Source organism: Zosterops lateralis (genome assembly GCF_965231275.1).
Source record: "Zosterops lateralis genome assembly, chromosome: 3".
NCBI lineage: Eukaryota > Metazoa > Chordata > Aves > Passeriformes > Zosteropidae > Zosterops > Zosterops lateralis.
The window spans coordinates 109,218,263-109,233,168 of record NC_139764.1 but is presented as its reverse complement, the minus strand read 5'-3'; the positions used below and the strand labels follow the sequence as shown (position 1 = coordinate 109,233,168).

Here is a 14,906-nt window from a genome sequence, read left to right as displayed (position 1 = left end):
CCAGGACATTATCCACCCCTTATTCTATTTCCATCTGCATCACAATGAAATCTTACACCCATTTCTCACTTAAGACTAGGTTTCCTTGTGGTACACAGCGGGTTTCTCCATCTTTTTGCATTACCCACCAAGTATAACCAGGTCCTTGAGCAAAAACAATCCCACGGATGGGTTTGTCTTTGCCTGAGGTGGGATTAATCCAAACAGTTTTTCCTAAAATACCTTTCATATGTACCACAGGGACTTTATCTCCATCTACTGTGTGCACGGGTTCAGACTGGGCAGGACCAGCTCGATTGATGGACCCTCGGGTGTTGACCATCCAGGTTGCTTTTGCCAGGTTCATTTCCCAGTTTCTAAAAGTTCCACCACCAAGTGCCTTCAGGGTGGTCTTAAGGAGTCCGTTGCACCGTTCAACTTTGCCGGCAGCTGGAGCATGATAGGGAATATGATATATCCATTCGATACCATGTTCTCTGGCCCAGGTGTTGATAAGGCCGTTCTTGAAATGGGTTCCGTTGTCCGACTCTATTCTCTCAGGGGTGCCATGTCTCCACAGGACTTGCTTTTCCAGGCCTAAGATGGTGTTCCGGGCGGTGGCATGAGGCACAGGGTAGGTCTCCAGCCATCCAGTGGTGGCTTCTACCATGGTCAGCACGTAGCGCTTGCCTTGGCGTGTCTGGGGCAGTGTGATGTAGTCTATCTGCCAGGCCTCCCCATACTTGTACTTGGACCACCGTCCACCATACCATAGGGGCTTCACCCGCTTGGCCTGTTTGATGGCAGCACACGTCTCACAGTCATGGATAACCTGAGAAATGCTGTCCATGGTTAGGTCCACCCCTCGGTCTCGTGCCCACTTGTAGGTGGCATCTCTGCCCTGATGACCTGACGCATCATGGGCCCATCGAGCCAGGAACAACTCCCCCTTATGGTGCCAATCTAGGTCTATCTTTGACACCTCTATTCTTGCTGCCTGATCTACTTGCTCGTTGTTTCGGTGCTCCTCACTAGCCCGACTTTTGGGGACATGGGCATCTACATGACGGACTTTCACTGTTAGTTTCTCCACCCGAGAGGCAATGTCTTTCCATATATCAGCAGCCCAGATGGGTTTTCCTCTGCGCTGCCAGTTGGCCTTTCTCCACCTTCCCAGCCACCCCCACAGAGCATTGGCTACCATCCACGAATCGGTGTAAAGGTAGAGCCTTGGCCACTTCTCCCTTTCAGCAATGTCCAGGGCCAGCTGAACAGCCTTGAGCTCAGCGAGTTGGCTCGATCCACCTTCTCCTTCGGTAGCCTGTGCAACCTGTCGTGTGGGGCTCCATACGGCTGCTTTCCACTTTCGGTTTATCCCTACGATGCGACAAGAACCGTCAGTGAAAAGAGCGTAGCATGTTTCTTCTGCTGGTAGTTGGTTATATGGTGGCGCTTCTTCAGCCCTTGTCACTTGTTCCTGTTCCTCATCATCAGTGAGACCGAAGTTTTCACCTTCCGGCCAGTTCGTAATTATCTCCAAAATCCCAGGGCGATTCGGATTTCCAATACGGGCACGCTGGGTGATAAGGGCAATCCATTTGCTCCATGTAGCATCAGTGGCATGGTGGGTAGTGGGAACCTTTCCTTTGAACATCCAGCCCAGCACCGGGAGTCGGGGTGCCAGGAGGAGTTGTGCTTCCGTGCCAATCACCTCCGAGGCGGCTTGAACTCCTTCATAGGCAGCCAAGATTTCTTTCTCTGTTGGGGTGTAGTTGGCTTCGGACCCTCTGTAACCTCGGCTCCAGAATCCCAAGGGTCGGCCTCGAGTCTCACCAGGCACCTTCTGCCAAAGGCTCCAGGACAAGCCATTGTTCCCGGCTGCAGAGTAGAGCACGTTCTTCACCTCTGGTCCCGTCCTGACTGGGCCAAGGGCTACCGCATGAGCAATCTCCTGCTTGATCTGGGTGAAGGCTTGCTGCTGTTCAGGGCCCCAGTGGAAATCGTTCTTCTTGCGGGTAACCAGGTAGAGAGGGCTCACAATCTGGCTATACTCGGGAATGTGCATTCTCCAAAATCCTATGGCACCCAGGAAAGCTTGTGTTTCCTTTTTGCTGGTCGGTGGAGACATCGCCGTGATCTTGTTGATGACCTCAGTGGGAATCTGGCGGCGTCCATCTTGCCATTTCACTCCAAGGAACTGGATCTCTCGGGCAGGTCCTTTGACTTTGCTCTTCTTAATGGCGAAACCGGCTTTCAGGAGAATCTGGATGATTTTTTCTCCTTTCTCAAACACCTCTGCCACTGTGCTCCCCCACACAATGATGTCATCGATGTATTGCAGGTGTTCTGGAGCCTCACCCTTTTCCAGTGCAGTCTGGATCAGTCCATGGCAGATGGTGGGGCTGTGTTTCCACCCCTGGGGCAGTCGGTTCCAGGTGTACTGCACACCTCTCCACGTGAAAGCAAACTGAGGCCTGCATTCTGCTGCCAGAGGAATGGAGAAAAACGCGTTAGCAATGTCAATAGTGGCATACCACTTTGCTGCTTTGGACTCCAGCTCGTACTGGAGTTCCAGCATGTCCGGCACGGCAGCGCTCAGCGGTGGAGTCACTTCATTCAAGCCACGGTAGTCCACAGTCAATCTCCATTCTCTGTCGGATTTGCGCACAGGCCAGATGGGGCTGTTGAAGGGTGAGTGAGTTTTGCTGACCACCCCTTGGCTCTCCAGCTCACGAATCATCCGGTGGATGGGGATCACAGCATCTCGATCTGTCCGATATTGCCGGCGGTGCACTGTCGAGGTCGCAATTGGCACACGTTGCTCTTCCACCCTCAGGAGTCCTACTGCAGACGGGTTCTCTGATAATCCAGGCAAGGTGTTCAACTGCTTAATGTTCTCTGCCTCTACAGCAGCTATTCCAAAAGCCCACCTGAGTCCCTTTGGGTCTTTGTAATAGCCGTTCCGGAGAAAGTCTATGCCTAGAATACATGGAGCGTCTGGGCCGGTCACAATAGAATGTTTCTTCCACTCCTTCCCGGTCAGGCTCACCTCGGCCTCCACCAGGGTCAGTTGCTGAGATCCCCCTGTCACACCAGCAATGGAAACAGCCTCTGCCCCCACCTGTCCCGATGGTATTAAAGTACACTGTGCACCAGTATCAACTAAAGCATCATATTTTTGTGGCTCTGATGTGCCAGGCCATCGGATCCACACTGTCCAGAAGATCCGGTTTTCCCGTGCCTCTCCCTGGCTAGAGACAGGGCACCTCTAACACTGGTTATTATTCCCTTTCTGGGCATACATACTAGAGGTTCCTTCAAGGGGATCTGACACATCATACCCGGCAGCTCGGTCATGGGAGGTCGAGGCTACCTTCACCTTGGTGGAAGTTCCTCGGTTAGAGTTTCCCTCTTTGAGCTGACGCACCCGTGCTGCCAGGACAGAAGTGGGTTTCCCATCCCACCTACCCATGTCTTCCCCATGGTCAAGCAGGAAGAACCACAAATTGGCCCTTGGGGTGTACCCTCTGTCTCTAGCTGGGGAATGTTGGGCACTGAATTTGGGGCCTGTAACTCACACAGGGGCTGCATTAACTTTCTTCATCTCCTCCCTCATCTCCCTCATCTCCTCTTTGAACTCCTTAATCACAGCTGAGATATGAGCCTGCATTGGGCCATTGATCATGCTCTCATAATTCCTCAGCTTGTTGGCAACAGAACCCACGGTCTCTCGGTTAGTATCTGCATCAATTGTTGCAATAAAAGTGGTGTATTGAGATGGCCCAAGGTTTGCTAGGCTCCACAGCATTTGCCCTGTGCACCTGACTTTGTCGGGGTCATTGTCATGCTGTCCATCCCTCCCGAAGAGTACCTCCAATATTGCTACTTCCCTCAGCTGTTGGATCCCTTCCTCAAGGGTCTTCCAGCGCATCCTATGGTGGTGCTCCTGCATTCTTTCCCTGTGGACAAACCTCTCTCTGACACTCATTAAAAGCCGCTCCCAGAGAGAAAGAGACCCTGGCTCCCTTACAAAAATCTGATTCATACCTGAGTCCTGGGTCAAGGGTCCCAAGTTCCTTGCCTCACCACCATCCAGCTGCACGCCTGTACCCATAAGATCCCAGACCCGGAGTAACCAGGTAGTATAAGCCTCACGTCCCCGTCGCACAATGTCTTTGTGCAGGTTACGGAGACTTTCGTACCTCAGGGACTCAGTGATGATTGCAACCTCTGGCTCCCCTGTGGGTTGTGAGGTTCCTCCATTCCTATCCTTATCTGGGTGCTCAGCTTTCATCTTAGACCTCCTTGTTTCTACCGGGGCAACTGCTGCTGGCTGTGACTGCCTTTGTGGTTCGGCTGGACCCTGGACAGTTGTAACACCTGTGGGTTCCACTGCTGTACTATTTGGCTGTCCCTCTTGAAGGCAAAGTGAGGGTTTCTCAATAGCTGGGGAAATGCACTCCTTCAGCATCTGACTCATCTCACGTATCTCCTTAACCAGAACCCCCACCCAATCTGGGTGGTTCATTTCTGAGACAGACTGTGGGGCAGGGTCAGGCTCTGGAACAGCAGCATCTCTAGTCTCTGGGGCAGGTGTCAGGGTAGTTCTCCATGTTAATCTTCCCTTATCTCTGAGTGCTAAATATAACAGGCATATCAACAACACCACCCATTGTATGACATCACTAGCATTCAGAGTGGATCTTAACCCTTCAAAAACTGGTGGAGCAGACCCAAAAAGATGGTTAAAAGGTTGGGAGAAAATCTCCCCTGGTGTCATTTCTTCACAATAGGTACCATTATTAAGGTAACCCCAAAAACACACAGTTAGTGTATGATAGCTCTGAATCCATGTACCTGCCTTCCAGAGGAAGTTAAAGATCCATGAATTCCTCACCTTATTAACCCATAAGCCAAACTGGATAACAGCCACAGTAGCCTTAGTTATAGGACCCATATCTAGATAAGGGCCTGCAAATGGGAGAAATACAGCCACGATCACGTGCCACCCAAACCAAGGTAAGCTAGACCACATGGTGACACTCAAAGATGTTTCTATATCAGTACACACAATTAGATTACTTAAAAACTATTATTCCCTTTTTCCTTTCAATGCCCTCGAGCCCCACGTTGGGCGCCAAGATCTGTCTTAGTTTGAAAAGACAGGAGTCTGTAAAGGAAGGCAAAAGCCTCCTGTGAAGTGGAAAAGGTAAACCCCCTCCCTCCCTCCGAATTACCACAATTTCAAAATAAAAAAAACCAGCTCTCAGGCAAAGGTATGGGAATGGGAATAATAGTTATTTACTAGAAAAAACTAAAATAAAAAAAAAGAACAACAAATGTAATTAGTACAAACAAAACTACTGATACAGTCAGAAAACCTGACACCCTGAGGAGTCAGGGTGTTGGTAAAAGTCCAGTTGGATGGTGGCTGTGCCTCCTGCAGTGGCCGATGAAATGCTGCTGAAGCAGAGATCCTGTAGAAGGGTATAGTTCTCTGTGAAGGTCTGGTGATAGAGTAGATGGGCCTGGTCCTCCTCTGGGAATCCGGCAGGGAAGAAGCTGCTTCTCTGGGAATCCAGTGAAGATGGCTGTTCCTCTGGGAATCCAGTGAAGAAAAACTGGGCTGATGGCTTAGACCAAGCTTATTTTATGCAGGTAGGAATGCTTGGTTCCTCCTTCTGGGTGGAGCATCTCACAATGGGATGATGTACCTTATCAGTCATGCAGTGAGTCACTTAATGGCCCATTAGCAGGAGACATCTCCCCGGAGGGAGACATTGTTCTTGGAAGAGATAAGATAACTGCCCCCCACCTCCAACAGATGGCAAATAGAATACATTCTTATCTCACAAATCCAGGACAAGTTCTTTGGTTGATCTTTTTTGCCTGATCTCTCTCACATGCAGAGAACTTGTTTTGAATTTTTTTGGCAGTTATAGTAGACCTAGAAGTTTTCTGGCAGGATTCCTCATTCAGCAAGATGGGATGGAATCCAGCAGCATTTTGACTTGAGAAATGGTGGCTTCTCAGGGAAGGGCAGTGGTGGGGACAGAGCACAGTGCACAGCTGCTGCTATACAGGCTACTGCCATGTACAGCATTTGTATCTTATTAAGCCATGAAATCAAAAAATTGTGGTTTATCTACCTATAGATAAATAGAGTTATAAATAGAGTTATGTTGTGGCTGCCCTATGCCTGGAAGTGTTCAAGGCCAGGTTGGATGGGGCTTGGAGCAGCCTGGAGTAGTGGAAGGGATTGGAACAAGATGATCTTTCAGGTCCCTTCCAACCCAAACCACTCTGTGATTCTGTGTTTCTGTGATTCTGTGAAGTCCTTCATCAAACAACTTGTGTTTTACATTCATGAGCAGCAAAACTGTCTGTTACGTGCATGAGAGAAGAGCCCAAAACAAAGTATGAGCTACACAGTATTACTGGCAAAGTAATGGGGTGGAATCCAAGGCTTTGCACTGTTACCCTCATGCTCTAACTACTTCTGGAATAATGACCTCTCTCAAATAACTGATCTTTGTTCTGAAGTGAGTCACATTTAATTTTACAGACGGAAAATTGACCATTAACAGAAATTTTCTATAAAAAGTCTGTAAGTTATTCCTATGCCTCAATAGCCAGAGACTGCCTAGAAGCTTTTTCAAAGTAAGGCATTGAATTCTAACTTATTCTAATACAAATCAGAGTTTTAGTTGTATTATCTAACTTTATGTGTCATCATCTGAGTAGGGAGCTCCATTTATCCTCAATGGAAAGAAAGAAACCAAAGGTGCCTGGCTCATGTTGAGTGTCTCCACTGTAAACCTCTTCTTAGTGGTGAGAAATCTTCTAATATGTGAGAGGTCTGATATGTTGGAGATTTTAGATGAAATTTTTGTTATTAAGGTAGTTGCACGGGTGATTGCAAACATGAGGTGCCCAGACTCACTCCTGGACTCAGTGCTTGCATCCAACTTCCATCTCTGAAAAGACAGCACAGTCCAGGCCTGGGTGGGAAATAACCATGGAATTATGATTTGACCATAAATTACCTTCTCAAAACTTAGAAAAAACAACCAAACAAACCTGTTGTTATGGTTGTACTGAATCAGCAAGCTCTGTTCTCAGTTGCAGCCATGTCAGTGCCCTAGCCAGGGGAGAATTTGGGATCTCAGGAGCTCCCATGGAAGCCATGAGAGCCAGGACTGCATCTGCAGGGTGACACTGCTGGGAAGGTGACCTGGGGAATGCCTTGTGTCATCCTATACAGAGAACAGCTGCAGAGAAAGGGTGGGAGGGCACTGGAACAGGCTGCCCAGAGGAGTGAGAGAGTCACCATCCCTGGAAGTGTTCCCAAAATATGTGGATGTGACACTTGAGGACTTGGTTTAGTGGTGAACTCAGTGGTGATGGGCTGATGGTTGGACATGATTTTAAAGATCTTTTCCAACCTTAATAATTCCGATCCTGAAGTGCTCCAACAGTTTCTGTGGCAGAGGAGCTGTTGTACCTCAGCCAGCAACAGCTGAAGGACACAGTTCCCCCTTGCTGAGAGCTCCCTTCCCTTCCCACTGTGCCATTTGGGACACACAGAAGGCATCCTTCACTGACTGCCACATTCCCACCAAGCCTCATCCGACCAAGGCTGCTCAGCTCCTTGGACTTGTGTTTGGAGGAGTTGGAGCTGCACCTCGGAAAGAGCAATGAACCAGAGATCCCTAAATCATTCAGGAGCAGCCACATTCTCACCTTTTCCTGGCAGTGAACATTTCTTGCTCCCCATATGGTTTTCAGTCTGTATTGCTGGAAAACTACACACTCAGCTGTGTTTATTTGGTAACACTGTGTGCAACCTATGGTTTTCTGTGATGGCTGTTTACTGCTGGAGCCAAGAGTTAGTTGGCAGAGAGATTGCCTTAAAAAAATCAAAAGTATAGGGGGAAAAAAAATCAACAGTAATAATAAATCTCTGTTTACCTGAAAATAAGTTTAATTTACATGATTTTATGTTTGGTACATAAAGTGGATTTGCTTGGGGAAAAAATAGATGGTTTTTTTTTCTTTTTTTTTTTCTGTGACGCCTAAAGACAATATTTGAACGATGCTTAAAAATATATACTTAAACCTCTGTATTGACATAAGATACGCTGTGACAACCTCATTTGCTGCATCCCTGCTCCTTTGGACCTGGGATTGAGCTGTGCTGTGAGCCCAGGGCCGCACTTCAGGGAGCCGCAGCCCCCGGGCTCTCCGCCTTGGCCGCCGCGGACAGACGGACGTTGTCCCTCCCGCTCCACCAGGTGGACACGGCGTTCTCCGCCGAGTTGTCGGAGCCGAAGTAGTGAACCCTCCAGCCGCAGCAGCACCGCAGCTTCCTCACCTCGCAGCGGAAAGTCTTGCTGAAGACGTAGTAAATGAGGGGGTTGTAAGCCGTGGAGGACTTGGCGAACAGGCAGGGCAGCAGCGTCACCACGGGCTGCAGGGAGTCGCTGGAGTTAAAGATGGACCAGAAGCTGGCGGCTGCATAGGGAGTCCAGGAGCTCAGGAACGCCACTGAGATGAGCACGGCCATCTGCAAGGGAACAGAGCTGTTCTGGGATTCTGGGATTCTGTTTGCAGCTGGCACAGGCAGGGTTGGATACCCTGGCACACCCGGACTGCAACACCCCGAGCTGTGCTTGCTGAGCCCTCCTGACAACAGAGACATTGAGGGGCTGGAGCGTGTCCAGAGAAGGGAACGGAGCTGGGGAAGGGGCTGGAACACAAGTCTGATGAGGAGGATCTGAGAGAGCTCAACCTGCAGAAAAGGAGACTCAGGAGAACCTTAGCACTCTCTACAACTTCCCTGAAGGGTAGAGCCAGGTGGAAATCAGGCTCTGCTTCCAGGTGAAAAATGAAAGGACAAGAGGAAATGCCCTCAGGATGCACCACGGGATGTTTAGATTGGATATTAGGAAGTATTTCTTCACAAGAGGAGTTGTCAGTCATTGGGACAGACTGCCCAGGGCAGTGGTGGAGTCACTGTCATTAACATCATTAATAAAAATGTGTTGCTGTGATGCTTGGGGGCATGGTTAAATGGTGGATCTGTCAGTGCTGAATTAATGGTTAGACCTGATGATCTTAGAGACATTTTCCAATCTTAATGATTCAGTGATTCTATGACTGGCCTCTAGCAAGCTTGGATCAATTCTCCTTTTCCACAAGAAATGCACAACTGAAGTGCATATTTGGAAAAAAAAATATTAATACTTAATATATTAAAATCCTGTTTCCATACAGAATTTCTGTGTAGATCTCTGTAATTCCATGATTTTGTGAGCTGTGCATGAGCAGAGCCAGCACTCTGCCAGCCCCTGATTACTGCACACTCTTCCCACACAGGAATAACTCACCAGGGTCAGCTTCTTCTCCAGTTTGGCTGCATTAGGGATCCTGTCAATGTTCTGGATCTCTTGGTATGCTTTGTGAACCTTCCAGGCAATCCCTAAGTAACAGGCAACGATGGTCAGCGCAGGCAGGACCGTGCACAGGAGGAACATGCTCAGGATGAAGGAGAAACCATTGGAGGAGTTGTGGAACTTGCTCCAGGCTATTGTACAAGAGATGCCAAAGGGCTCAGGGCCATAGTAGCCCCAGCCCACCAAGGGCAGGATGGCCCAGAGCAAGGAGTAGAGCCAGATAAAAGCAATCAGGATGCACACTGTGTTCTTGGTGATTTTGTTACCTGCAAGAAAGAGGAAGAGCAAGAGTATATGGATCCCATCCCAGCCACATGGGGGTTTTCTTAGACAAAAGGATGGTGGCTACAGATACACCTGGGCTGCTGCAGGTCTCTGACCTTTGGGCTTCTAGACAAACAGGGTGTCAGAGGATTGGATGAGACCTGAACACAGCTCTCAATGCTCATCCAGAGCTTAGTTAGGCAGGGAGCATTACAAGATCAATTTCACTTTGAATGTGCTGTGGTCCCAGCCCAAGAATGCTAGAAGAATATTCCTTTTAAATTCCAGTGTATCTGCTTGGATACAATTAGGAAGGGAAGGCAGTCTGGTCCAGGAAAACGTTTGTGCTTTCCTTTCTCAGGTAGTTTCACTTGGTAAAACTGAGAAGTGAAAAACCTCACTGTTCCATACAGAATTTAATCAGATCTTTCTGGGAACACCACGATTTGACATTGCACTAAAAGTTGAGGCTTATTCTGTTGTTACTCACCCAATATTCCACACCACATTCCACAAAGCACCTCCCAGAGCAGCCCAGCCCAAGCACAGCACCTCCAGGTGAGCAGCCAGATTTACTCACTGTTGGATTTGGATGAGTTGGTGACGAGGAACCGGATCACGGCCATGGCACACAGGGTCATCATGCTGCAGACCCCGAAGAGGAAACCCATCAGGGCATAGTAAACACAGGAGGCATCTCCCCCCAGCCAGGCGTGGTTCCAGGCAGATGCAATGGCCAGAGGGTACATGCTGAGGGCCATCCCAATGTCAGCCACTGCCAGGTTCACTGTCAGCAGCTCCGGGGACTTCAGCAGGGAGGAGCGTTTCACGGCCGTGGCAAGGACAGCTGAATTCCCCAGGATGGTCAGGATGGCTGAAAGGGAAGGATCAAGGCAGACAAGAATATCACACAGGTAACACAACTGTGAAATCCATTGGAAGTGTGTGAAGTGCCTGAGAGGGGCTACAGCAGAGCTGAGGAGGGGCTTCTTACAAGGTTATGTAGTGATAAGGGGGAATGGCTTTAAATTGAAAGAGAGCAGGTTTAGATTTGATATTAGGTGTTCTTCCCTGGGATGGCAGTGAGGGCCTGGCATAGGTTGCCCAGAGAAATTGTGGCTGCCCCATGCCTGGTAGTATCCAAGGCCAGGTTGGGCAGGGCTTGGAGCAGCCTGGGATAGGGGAAGGTGTCCCTGCCCATGGCAGGGTTTGGAGTGTCCTATGACTGCCCGTGTGAAAAATCACTTTCTGCCTTTTTTATAAGCTCCATTTAAGTACTGGAAGGCCACAATGAGGTCTCCCTGTAGCCTTTTCCAAGGAGAACCCCCCAGCTCTGCCAGCCTGTCTCCAGAGTGAAGGTGCTCCAGCCCTCAGAGCATCTTTGTGGCCTCCTCTGGACCCACTCTAGCCGGCCCATGTATTTCTCGCACTGAGAAAGAATACCGTCACTTCTCCTTCCTGCTGAAGTACTCCAGCCATCCTGCCCACCTGTCCCCTGCACTCCCCAAAGCCTTCCCTCTCTGTGACTTCACTCATCTTCAACTAGAGCCCCAGCACTGGGCTCTGAGCTGCCTTGGCATGTGCTGGCTGGGCAGCTCAGAGTCCTTGCTGATCCCATGATTGTTCTGGTGGTCACTGAGAGTAATGGGACCGTGGGAGTTGTTTAGCCAGGGGCATGCAACAGACCCAGAGCTTGCTTTGCAAAAGGAGCTGTCAGACATACATTATTCAGGTGTGCCACAGGGCTTCAAAGTGCTGGTGACAGCAGTGTCAGAAGTACATACACCAAACAACTCATTTTCTCTCATCTTTCAAGTGAACATGGTGCTGTAGCAACATTTTGATGAAAGGTTTTCCTGAGAATGTGTCCTCTAAAGTCAGACATGAAAGAAGGAGACGGAAAAAGATTCTGTCATGTTCCCTTGTGGCTGTGAATGCAGGAAGGCTGCATTTGCTCACAGGTACCACTTAAAGTGTCCACAGAGCACTTAACAGAGGCACATGCAATAAAACAGAATAAATATATTGGCATAAGTACAAAAACATCAGAGATGTCAAGAGAAAGGCTTAACTGAAATGGGGACACAAATCTGAGACCCCATGTCCCTCCTTCATTCACCTTCTGACCAAACACATTCACTTGCCACCTCTGGATGCCCTTGAAGAGTTCCCTGAGCTCTCAGGATCTCTGTGTCTACACACACAGGATGATGCCCATGGGGGCTTGGCCACTTGCTGGCAGCAACTTGCAGCTCAATGGGCAGAGCACTGTCCACAGGCTGGAACATGGAATTATAGAATCCTTTCAATTGGAAAAACACCCCTAAGATCATCAGGTCCAAGCATTTCCCAGCACTGACCAGGACACCTCTAAAGCATGTCCCCAAATGCCACATCCACACAGGTTTTAAATCCTCCACCACTGCCCTGGGCAGCCTGTTGCAATGCTTCACAGTCCTTTCCATGAAGAAATGTTTCCTAATATCCAAACTAAACCTGCCCTGGTGCAACTTGAAGCAATTTCCTCTTGTCCTGTTACTTGTTATCTGTGAGCAGGGCCTGAACCCCCCCTGGCTGTCCCCTCCTGTCAGGGAGTTGTGCAGAGCCAGAAGGTTCCCCCTGAGCCTCCTTTTCTCCAGGCTGAGCCCCTTCCCCAGCTCCCTCAGCTGCTCCTGGTGCTCCAGCCCTTTCCCCAGCTCTGTTCCCTTCTCTGGAGTCACTCCAGCCCCTCATTCTGCTTCTCACAGTGAGGGTCCCAAAATAGAACATCCTCAGGCTTCAGGAGGATAAATGAACCCAGTTCACTTTCTTCTTATAAGAGCCCGACCCTTACACAAGATGCAGAAGCAGCTCTGTCATCAGAGGTGACATCCAGGCCCAGCTTCTCTTTTACCCTGACAGAAGCTGTTGCCCTCCATCCCACAGCCTGTGGGCTGCTGGCTGGCCCAGGACAGAGCTGCCACTGTGGGACAGTAACCAAACAGCTGGTGGTGAGTGCTGCAACCCGTGCCCTGGCCTTGTTCCCAATAAAAACATCATTTCAGGGCACAAACGTGCAGCCCCAGTGAGGTGGCAAAGCTATGGATAAATCCAGCACCTGTTTCCAGTTCAGCTCCCTGCTTTATTTCTGAGAGTCCCTGCAGGATGCAGTGAGCCTGGCTGCCACACAGGGCTCTGGACCCAATGCTGGAATCTGTGCCTGGAGTTTCAGTGCCTCAAAGTCCTTTAGGAGAGGTGTGAGGCTGCAGCATGGTGGAACATGAACACAGCGAGCCCCAGCCTCCAGCTCTTTTTTTATTGTCTCTTCCCATTGCCTTAATTTCATCTAAATGCATTTACATTTCTGGGAGAAGGGAGCTGGCATCCTGACTTGAAAAAGCCCTTCATTGTTTTGTAAAAATTTTCTCACCCTGACTTGTGCCTTGCTGTGCAGAACAAGAGGAAATATGAAGTGTTAAAGTCCAGCACTTCTGCCCAGAGCCTCAAGTATTAAAGCACATAAAAATATAGGCTTGTCTTTCTTATGGCAACCAGAGTTTTCAGGCGAGCTGAAGGAAGGAATATTAGGAAAAATTGAGGTGGAAAGCATGCCTAAACAAGTTCCACTCCTCTCCAAATCCATGAGGGTAGAAAACAAATGTCTGTGTACATGCAAGAAGCAGACAAGGAAGAAAACACATAACTGAAGCCATGGACTGGTAACTATCCCCACTTGTATTTCATTTCCAATCTGCCTGCAGCAGGGCAAACAGGCTGCTGCAAAACCCAGAACTGCAATTTGGAAACACTCTGCTGTTCTGTAGCAGTTCATCCTACCAAGACAAAGCAGAATAACACTTCCCCCACCAAGGGTCAGCCCACAGCTGCTTTCCCCTGACCAGTCCCATGGACTGAGCTGCCCTGGATCAGTTCTCAGGGCTGAGATGCCACAGAACGTGACAACTTATTTCAAATATTTGTGATGCCACAGAGGCAAATTTGTGGTGACCATTCTTCAGCATCAAAACAAGATTACAAATCCAAGAGTGGAGATTAATCCTGGCTGCCAACCAACTCCAAAGCACTAAGCAGGGGAATCTGTGGGGAAATATTTGCTGTCATTTCCTTCCAGGTTCTTCTGCCTGACCACAGCACCGACAGGGAATCCCTGTATCCTGTTCCCTGGCTCCAAGCAAACGAGCAGGCTGTCAACTCACCTATGATTAGAAGAAAGACCCCAGCTCCATAATCCACTACTGGGTGGAGTTTGGAAATGTACTGCTCCTCCATGGTCTCTTGTGGAGATGGGTGAAGGTTTTCAATCAAGGCTGAAGACGCTGCAGGAGCAAAGAGCTCGTCCTCATGGTTTGCCTGCTGCAGGTGAGAGCTGGTGTTGGGTGCTGGCAGTGCAGGGACCTTTCTGCTGCCTCCTTGTCCTGCCTCTGGTGTGGCAGGGGAGAAGCCTGGAGTGAGAGGAAGGATTTCCCCCTGGGAGGCAGAGTGAAAGCCAGGCAGAGCTGCTGCCAGAGCGATCCCGCCTGCCTGGCTGGCAGAGCAGCTCTCCTCCCACCCCTCCTCTCCCACCCTTCTGCTCCTTGGCTTGTCGGGAAGATTCACAATACAAATGCCCTCAGATGAGCAAAACCAATTGTTCTTCAACCATCAGCAGCCCTGGGAAATAAAACCAGGCTGAAGGGGCAGGCAAGGGAAGGAAGGTCGGGAGTTTTGTTTTCCAGCTTTATGGCTGAGTATGGGAGATACGAGGTTGTGGCAAGAGTCTCTGAGTTGAAGTGTTAAAGGAAAGGTGTTTGCTGCAGGGGCTCAGCAGGATCAAAGTCACACCACTGAAGACAGGACTGTCTGAGCTGCTCCAGTGCAGAACTAGAGGATGCTCTGTCCAGTGTAGCGTACCAGAAGAGAACCAACCTCTGAGGTCACTCTGTGACACTCCAGAGTCCTGACCTGGCAAGCAGCCACAGGAACACCTCATCTCCATGTGTTCCTTCTCCTTATAATATCTGAGCCTAAAATCACCATAATGAGCAACATGGCTAAGTGGGTGGCATCCCTGCCTGTGACAAGGGGCTGGAACTAGATGGTCTTTAAGGTCCCTTCCAGCCCAAACCATTCTGTGATTCTGTAATAAGGAATTTTTAAGAGCATAAGAGCATTAATTCATAAGAGCATGTAGGCATCTCAAGTGTGATTTAGGTGGAATTTAGGTGCTCA

At 49.3% G+C, this 14,906-nt stretch overlaps 1 protein-coding gene across 1 annotated transcript; it reads right to left on the bottom strand.

Annotated features, from left to right (window-relative positions):
- Positions 1–5,850: 5,850 nt before the first annotated feature.
- LOC310906630 (opsin-5-like) lies at positions 5,851–13,967 on the bottom strand (the record flags this gene model as incomplete). The annotated part of the gene is made up of 4 exons (XM_083856049.1): positions 5,851–8,545; positions 9,369–9,700; positions 10,279–10,572; positions 13,895–13,967. 4 exons carry the CDS (start codon positions 13,965–13,967, stop codon positions 8,198–8,200), a joined length of 1,047 nt encoding a protein of 348 aa, XP_083712175.1. The 3' UTR covers positions 5,851–8,197.
- Positions 13,968–14,906: the final 939 nt, after the last annotated feature.